This window comes from Rhincodon typus, unplaced genomic scaffold, assembly GCF_021869965.1.
Source record: "Rhincodon typus isolate 14 unplaced genomic scaffold, sRhiTyp1.1 hic_rhity00001200, whole genome shotgun sequence".
Lineage (NCBI taxonomy): Eukaryota > Metazoa > Chordata > Chondrichthyes > Orectolobiformes > Rhincodontidae > Rhincodon > Rhincodon typus.
This window is the reverse complement of record NW_025966838.1, coordinates 20396-29369: the sequence shown is the minus strand read 5'-3', so window position 1 is coordinate 29369 and position 8974 is coordinate 20396. Positions and strand designations below refer to the sequence as shown.

Below are 8974 nucleotides of genomic sequence, written 5' to 3'. Positions count from 1 at the left end.
TTTTCTGTCTATTAGCCAACCATTAATCCATGCCAGGACATTACCTCCTATCCCATATACTTTAATTTTGCTGACCAGGCTCCTGTGGGGGACTATAACAAAAGCCTTCTGAAAATCCAAATATACTACACCCAGTGATTGTCTTTGGCTGCCAGTTGGAACTTTGGTGATGGATTTGCGCAATCACAGAAACAAAAACAGAAGTTGCTGGAAAAGCTCAGCAGGTCTAGCAGTGTCTGTGAAGAAAAAAAAACAGAGTTAATGTTTCAGGCCTAGTGATCCTTCTTCAGAACAACTACAGCTCAGGTAACCTACCTTCAGCCAATCCTCCATCACAATTACAGAAGGATCCTTCAAAGCACTGAGCATCTCCTTGCTGGCCCTTTTCTTCTCCTGTCTGTAATTTTTCTTCTGAACCTATTTAAAATACAGAAGCCAACCTTGTTAGTAAATTAAACAATTAATCTCACGGAACACCTTGGATTATGCTCAACAAAGGAGTCAACGGGGAATATTGCACCAATTAATATTGTAAAGGAGACTGAAGAAACATACTAAGCCGTTAATTTAGACTTTTCCATTAATAAAAATACAACCTCAGTTTTTGCAGTAATATTGTATGTTTAATTTTTTTGAGAATGCTCCAAGGCATCTTTCAGCTAATGCATGGAAAGACAGCAGCCAATTTGGATACAGCATGTTCACCGAATGACAGGTCAAAACGTTTCCAGTGAAGACAGAAGTGTTGCTTAGGAATAAAGAATCATAGAATCCCTACAGTGTGCAGGCAGGCCCATTCAACCCACACTGACCCTCTGAAGAACATCCCACTCAGACCTGCCCCCTACCCTATCCCTGCATTTCCCATGGCTAATATACATAACCTGCCCATCCCTGAACACAATGGGCGATTTAGTATGACCAATCCACCTAGCCTGCACATCTTTGGGCTGTGGGAGGAAACCGGGGCACCCGGAGGAAACCCACGCAGACACGGGGAGAATGTGCAAACTCCACACAGACAGTCGCCCGAGGGTGGAATTGAACCTGGGTCCCTGGCGCTGTGAGGCAGCAGTGCTAACCACTGAGCCACCGTGCTGCCCACATGAGGTATAACATTTGAACAGTGCAATAGGATATTACTGGATTCTATCTGAACAAGTTTCTGTAGAAAGGAAGATAAGTTGAATGGGCTGAAAAGCCTTCCTCACCTACACTTCTCTGTGCTCTGTCAGGGAATGGTACTAAAATAAACGTGCAGATTTTAATCCATGTTCCTACGAGGGGTTTGAGGATCTAAAGCCCACAGCTTGGAGGCGACCTGCTGCTGAACCTAATGCGTTATTTCTTTGTGGAGCTGCTATCAGAAAACTGATTATTTTGAAACAAACATGAAATCAACAAATGCATCTCATAAGCTAGGAAACAGAGCAGCTAGTTACACAGTGCCAGTGTTTGGGTATTGCTTTGTCACCTAGAGACACATACCTTCAAAGATTCTTTCTTGGTGAGTTTAGAGATGTGAGATACGCAGTCTTTGTTGTAGCCGTTGTATAGCTTGGAATCAGACTGGAAAAAAAGAGAGACATGAGGTTAACACTACCTCAGCATACTGGGATCTGGACATTACAGCTATGCCTAATCAAGATATAATTGGTGGATTCAACGGTCTATTTTTTCCAATCATGGCACATGGCCAGCATTTACTGCCCATCTCCAATGCTCTTTAGTGGGTGATCGTGTCCATATAGTGCATATACGCCCTGAGTGCTGTTAGGTCAGGATATCCAAGGTATTGCCCCAGTCACAATGAAGGAACATAGATATATTTCCAAGAGTTGCATCTATCCTTCTGGAGGCAGAGGTGACAGACGGCTGTGGAGCTTCAAGCGGAAGGCTTACAAAAGCCATGGCAAGTGCTGCAGTTCATCTTGTAGAAGGTACACACTGCTGCTATGGTGGGAGAAGGATTCAATATTTGGGTGCTGACAAATGTCACTAACCCGCCCAGGCCTGGATGTAGCCAGTGGATGTGGATTGCTTTATTATCTGAGGTGTTATAAATGGAACCGAACATCATCGTCTCTGATGGGGGGAGGGGGTGAGGAGTCAAAGGTGAAGCAGCTGAAGATCTTTGGTTCTAGACCTGATGACTGGCCTCCAACAAGCACAAAGCAAGGTATTTGTGACAAGTATGACTGCCGCCAGCGCAGAGATTTCCCATTGATCGGGTAAAATTAAAATCAGCAGCACTCCTAATGCCAGACTGTCTAAAATGCTGACTTGATGCCATGGACACTCATCTCACCTCACCCCTGGAAATCGAAGCTTTGACCCATGTTTGGGTCGAGGCTTGGAGCCAAGTGGGCCTGGTTTGAGCCAAATTGGGGTTATTGCTAGGTGCCACTTGATAGCAGTCAACGAGCCCTTCAATTACTTAGCTAATGACTGAGAATTGGCTGATGAGACATCAATCGAACAAGCAGACGTTGTCTTGCCTTTTGTGGACAAAGCATAGTTGGGCTCTTTGTTGAGTGCAATCTCTGCCTTATAAGTGGAGAGGTATTGCTTGGCTAGAGGTGTGACAAGTTCTGCCTCAGAAATGTTCAGCACCACAACTGGTATATTATCATAGGGCCACAACATTTGTTGCATCTAACGTGCTCAGCCTTGTTCTGATATCATGCAGCGTGAATCAATTTGTCTGTAGGCTGGCTCTTTGTGGAGATGTGGAGCAAAGGAGATCAGTTGATGTCTGCATACTTTATTTCATCAATCATTATTTATGTTTAGACTTAGACAGTAATCACAGCAAGACATTACAGCCTCTCACATTTTCCAGGAGATGCTAGATTGCAATCTTCAGCAGAAACCCTCACTGTTTGTCTTCATAACATGCAGGTATAATTTTGTGCCTTTTCACAGTCACACAAGCTGAACTCAAGGAACAAGCCTGGGATTTTACTACACTGTACCCCAATATGTGCCAATATTCGCTGAAACATTTATTGATTTTACAACTTTACTTATTTGTGTTTACACTGAAACAGCACCAGTGTTTTATTTAAAGTTTTAATGAGGTTCTGATCAGCACTGTGCTACATTTGTGATGGGTTTAAAACAAATAAAGATTAACAGTCAATTAAGTATGGAAGTGAAATCATGATTGATTTTCTTCATGGGAATTACTGGATTTACACTAACATCCAAGAGGTAGTCTGTAAGATATAAAATCAGGCTCTTAACACCATCTTTGCTATCTTCCAGATAGTACTGCTCCTCTACGTTGGGGAAACCAAGTGGAGGCTTGGAGACCGCTTTGTGGAACACCTACGTTCGGTTCGTGACAAACAACTGCACCTCCCAGTCGCGAACCACTTCACCTACCCCCACTCCTCGGACGACATGTCCATCCCGGGCCTCCTGCAGTGCCACAATGATGCCACCCGAAGGCTGGAGGAACAGCACCTCATATTTCACTTGGGAACCCTGCAGCCCAATGGTATCAATGTGGACTTCACAAGCTTCAAAATCTCCCCTCCCCTGACCGCATCCCAAAACCAGCCCAGCTCGTCCCCGCCTCGTTGACCTGTCCATCTCTTCTCCCACCTAACCGCTCCTCCCACCTCACTGACCTACCCCACCCCCAACCTACCAACCTCATCCCCGCCTCCTTGACCTGTCCGTCTTCCCTCAACTGACCAACCTCCATCCCAACTCCCTACCTACACTCACCTTTAATGGCTCCATCCCCGTCTCCTTGACCTGTCCGTCTTCTCTACACCTATCTGCTCCTTCATCCATCTTCCATCATCGCCTCCCCCCTCTCTATTTATTCCAGAATCCCCTTCCCATCCCCCATTTCTGAAGAAGGGTCCAGACCCGAAACGCCAGGTTTCCTGCTCCTCAGATGCTGCTCGGCCTGCTGTGTTCATCCAGTTCTGCACCTTGTTATCTCAGATTCTCCAGCATCGGCAGTTCCTACTATCACTGCTCAGATTACTTTTCTTCTGTTATCAATGGTCTCTCGGTCTCTCTTATTGTTACCATTGCTTTCTCCATACCACATGGGAAGAAACAGAAGGGTGGCTCAAGTGGGCTACAAGGAGGCATTTGGTTTTGCTAGTATTCTGTACTCTGGTGCAAGCATGATGGGCTGAATGGTCTCCTTCTATTCTGTAGCAGCTCTGTGAGCTGCAGCAGTGGCTAAACTGAATCTGTAGGAGGCCATAAGGACATCCCAATGTGTGGAAATAGAGCACTTGACACAGTAATTCCTACTGTATGGAAAGCTTCTGCATAGCCACTCTGGCCAGTATCTGGGGAGGGGAGAGGCATGCTCAAAAGGAGAAGTATAACTGATTTGGACGCGGAACCTGCTGGTTTATGCTGTCCTTGCTTGTTGAGCCTGTTCTCACTCAGGGTATAGGTTAGTGGTAGGCAGCATCTACCAGAATCCTACCTTACTGCTGGAGATGGGCGTTGAAGTGACGTCATCAGTAAGAGCTGAAAATCCATTCTTTTCCATTTCAGGGCCTGTAGCAAATGAGGAAAGAAACAGGAAGAACATTAATGTGCACACAGGATAACAGATTAGGAACTTATGCTAAACGGTAGCACAATGACAGCGGGAGCAACAAGAGCATAGAGCATAGACCATTTCAGCACAGTACAGGCCCTTCGGCCCACGATGTTGTGCCGACCTATTATCCTAAAAAGATCAATCTACCCTGCATACCCTACATTTTACTATCCTCCATGTGCCTATCCAAGAGTTGCTTAAAAGTCTCTAAAGTATCTGACTCCACTACCACTGCCGGCAGCGCATTCCACACACCCACCACTCTCTGTAAAAACCAAAAGAACTGCGGATGCTGTAAATCAGGAACAAAAACAAAGTTGCTGGAAAAGCTCAGCAGGTCTGGCAGCATCTGTGGAGGAGAAAACAGAGTTAATGTTTCGGGTCCGGTGACCCTTCCTCAGAACTGATGGTGGCTGGGAAAACGTCAGTTTATATGCAGAAAATAGGGAGGTGGGTGGGGTAGGGAGTAAACGATAGGATAGAGCCCAAAGAGAGAGAAAAACAATTGGACAGACAAAGGAGTTGCTAACGATCAGGCTGGGAGGGTGAATAGTTGTTAATGGCGACTGTTAGTGACTAACAACAGGGGGTGTGTAGTGGCAGGCTATGTGGTAACAAGGCCTGGAGTGTGGGGTGGGGGGCTGGGACATGGGAGAGTTTAGGCCCTTAAATTATTGAACTCCATATTGAGTCCGGAGGGCTGCAGGGTCCCCAAGCTTGGGTTGGGCTTCACTGCAGTACTGCAGCAAGCCAGAGACGGAGATGTTGGCCAGGGAGCAAGGTGGTGCATTGAAATGGCAACGCTCTCTGTAGTTCAGTAAAGTCATGGTGAATGCAGAGTGGATCAGAAAAGATCAGGAGGACGCTGTCCTACACAAATTTGTTGTGAAGGTCCTTAGCACCTAGTCTAAATAATTTTAATTTATCTGTTCGGATGAGCAAGGGAAGCTTGAACCTGGGCCTCCTCGCCTCGAGGTGGGGACAGCGCGGCACTGCAGAGCCTGAGCACCCTGGTCTACACTACAGCATACAGGAAGGCTTTTAAATACACTCCCCAACCTCGACCCCAGCCTGACACAGCCCGCAGTCCCCACTTTCCACCCACCATCTTCCCGAACTGACTCCTACCTGATATCTTATCCCCTCACCACTCCACACCAATCCCTTATTCCCTCACCCACCTGGCACCCTAACCCCAAACTTACCTCACATACTTACCCTTGTACAATGGCTATCAAATTTGCTGAACATTTATATGGCACTTAGAAGGGGCATGGGTTTGATGATAGTCTTCTGCTCTGCTGGCTCTGCTATTTCCTGGACAGGACGCCACTGGAGGATCCTGTTCGGGAACTGCGAGAGGAGGAGTCAATTAAAGCACAAGAATGTTTTTTCAGTCTGACTGCAGTCAGAAATCCTATTTCCAACATAGGGCGGCACGGTGGCTCAGTGGTTAGCACCACTGCCTCACAGCGCCAGGGACCCAGGTTTGATTCCACTCTTGAGCGACAGTCTGTGTGGAGTTTGCACATTTTCCCTGTGTCTGTGTGGGTTTCCTGCAGGTGCTCTGGTTTCCAACCACAGTCCAATGATGTGCAGGTTTGGTGGATTGGCCACGGGAAATTGTCCCATAGTGTCCAGGGATGTGCAGGCTTAGGTGTATCAGCCACGGGGAATGCGGAGTTACAAGGATAAGGTAAAGAGGTGGGCCTGGGTGGGATGCTCTTCAAAAGGATCGGTTTGGACTCAATGGGCCGAATGGTCTGCTTCCACACTGTAGGGATTCTACGATAGTGTTCCTGACTCTGATTGGAATTTCTGGGCCGTTGTAACAAGAAATTTCAAGGAGTATAACTTTGTTAGTGTATCATTAAATGAAGCTTGATTTATTTTCCATTCAAGATGATTTTCGAAGTGGCAAACGTTTGCATTAGTTGATGATCAGCTCCTTCTAACTCAAGAAATGCCCTTCATTTACCTTTGTAGTAATGTCACCTGCTTAAACAAACAACTTTTCACTTAATCATATCCAGATTTCTACCCACGTTGGGCAATGCATTGATGCTCTGCCTTGTTGTAATATATTATAATCATACATTCAGGACACTGAATCTGCTAAATAATGTCTCAGGCTGATTTTACAAGGAAGATATTAAAACAGCGGTGAGATTTAAAATCCATGAAACTAAAAATACCCTGCAGAGTGACAGGGTATTTATGCAGAACCACACAATAAATTACATAATGAGTGCAGGTGGCTGTTCAGACCTGGACTCGCGCAACTTGGTCTACACACAGTCAAAATGGAGACTGGAATGTCTGTGGTGGGTGAGACATTTAGTGGTGTGTGTTCATCACAGACACATTGGAAAGCTCGTTTTTAATAATAAATTGGTGTGAATAATAAATTGCTTCCAGGACCATGAGAAACACGTATCAAATAACATCCGCAGACACATCATCTCAGGTTTAGTGTAGATACATCACCTTCCATGTATGTGTAGCTTTCACTGTGCTCTAACCACTAATCTGCGAACTTTGACTCTACACCCTGACCTTCAAAATGGACTGACTTTGTGTCCTACAAATGGTAACAGCCTCTTTTAAGCTGTTAGTAGTTAGCCAGGGCAGTGAATGTTGACATACTATTTAACTATTGGGGGGGTTACATACAAATGCAATTCTCTCCTCACAAAAGAGGCACATTCATGCTTTCAGCAAGGTGAACAGGAGTTTTTTTTTCCTGAAGAAGGGTCCAGACCCAAAACGTCAGCCTTCCTGCTCCTCGGCCTGCTGTGTTCATCCAGCTCTACACCTTGTCGTCTTTGAACAGGAATTGGATACATGACTGAACTTTCCCCTCCCTAACCCAGCAATTAATGCAGTGATCAGACCTGCTGCTCCCGTATTAAATGAGAATCAAACCAGACAATTTCTGGAACAAAAACAGAAGTTTTTTTTTCTTTATTTATTCACAGGATGAGGGCGTCGCTGCTAGGCAGCATTTATTGCCCATCCCTAATTGCCCAGAGGGCAGTTAAGGGTCAACCACATTGCTGTGGGTCTGGAGTCACATGTAGGCCAGACCAGGTAAGGATGTCCTTCCCTAAGGGATATTAGTGAACCAGATGGATTTTTCCAACATCGACAATGGATTCACGGTCATCATTAGATTGTTAATTCCAGATATTTTATTGAATTCAAATTCCATCATTTGCCATGGCGGGATTCAAACCCAGGTCCCCAGAACATTATCTGGGTCTCTGGATTAACAGTCCAGCGATAATACCACTAGGCCATCGCCTTCCCCTGAGTTGCCGAAAAATGTCAGCAGGTCTGGCAACATTTGAACCGTTCTGAGAAAGGGTCACCGGATACAAAATGTTCGGTCTGATTTTTTTCTTCACAGATGCTGCCAGACCTGCTGGGCTTTTCCAACAAGTTTTGTTTTCTGTTCCTGATTCTCAGCATCCGCAGTTCTTTCGGTTTTTATTTAGACAAACTCTGGTCTGTATTGCTCGGTACCATGTTACCTTTATTAGAGGAATAGGGAATTCACTCAGTTTGATGCTGATCCGACTGGACAGTCCATATTTGGAGATTTGGTCTGCACTGATGAGATCAGCTCTTACGTTCTCTATGATCAAATACCAACTGAGCCATTAAGGCATTTTAAAAATCCCATTTAGTGCAAGAATAAAAGTTGCATCATTGTCAGGGCTGCATTTGTTTTATGTGCAATGTACCAGAAATCATGACGTATTACAATCTGCTTGCTGACATCTTGCACTATTTTCTCTGCACAGCTACCAGAGTTTGGTGGAATAAATCTTAAAGTCAAATTCAACAAACCTGGGGTCAAAGGGCAAATCTCATTGTAACCTCCAAAGGAAGAGTTTCGGGTCAACTTGCGAGGGTCGATTTTCTGTGGCGTTGCCAATCCAGTACACAGTGAAAACCTGCGCCACAAGACATGATCCTCCTTCACCGCATGAGTTTTCTATAGAATACAGCAAAGCACTGATAAATCCCAACGCATTTCACAAGAACTTAAAATGCTCTTTCCAGAACACTGCAAATTAATTCCAAGAATTCTCTTCCAGATAAGCATTCTCCCCTACTTCCCAAATGAGCAAATATCTGCATTCCAGAACCCGGCCAACGAGGCTACCGACAGAATCAGAGACTCCCTACAGTGCAGAAGCAGGCCATTCGGCCCATCAAGTCCACACCGACCCTCCAAAGAGCATCCCACCCAAACTCATCCCGCTACCCTGTATTTCCCACAGCCAATCCAACTAACCTGCACATCTTGGGACCTTGGGAGGAAACCAACGCAGACATGGGGAGAATGTGCAAAATCCACACAGACAGCTGCCCGAGGGTGGAATC

At 45.5% G+C, this 8974-nt stretch overlaps 1 protein-coding gene across 1 annotated transcript; it reads right to left on the bottom strand.

Annotated features, from left to right (window-relative positions):
• Positions 1 to 315: 315 nt before the first annotated feature.
• On the bottom strand, positions 316 to 8582 carry LOC125481201 (oxysterol-binding protein-related protein 5-like; the record flags this gene model as incomplete). The annotated part of the gene is made up of 4 exons (XM_048592434.1): positions 316 to 417; positions 1489 to 1569; positions 4463 to 4536; positions 8435 to 8582. Coding segments are annotated over 4 exons (405 nt in total), but the record flags the coding sequence as incomplete, so codon positions are not given.
• Between the last annotated feature and the right edge of the window lie 392 nt (positions 8583 to 8974).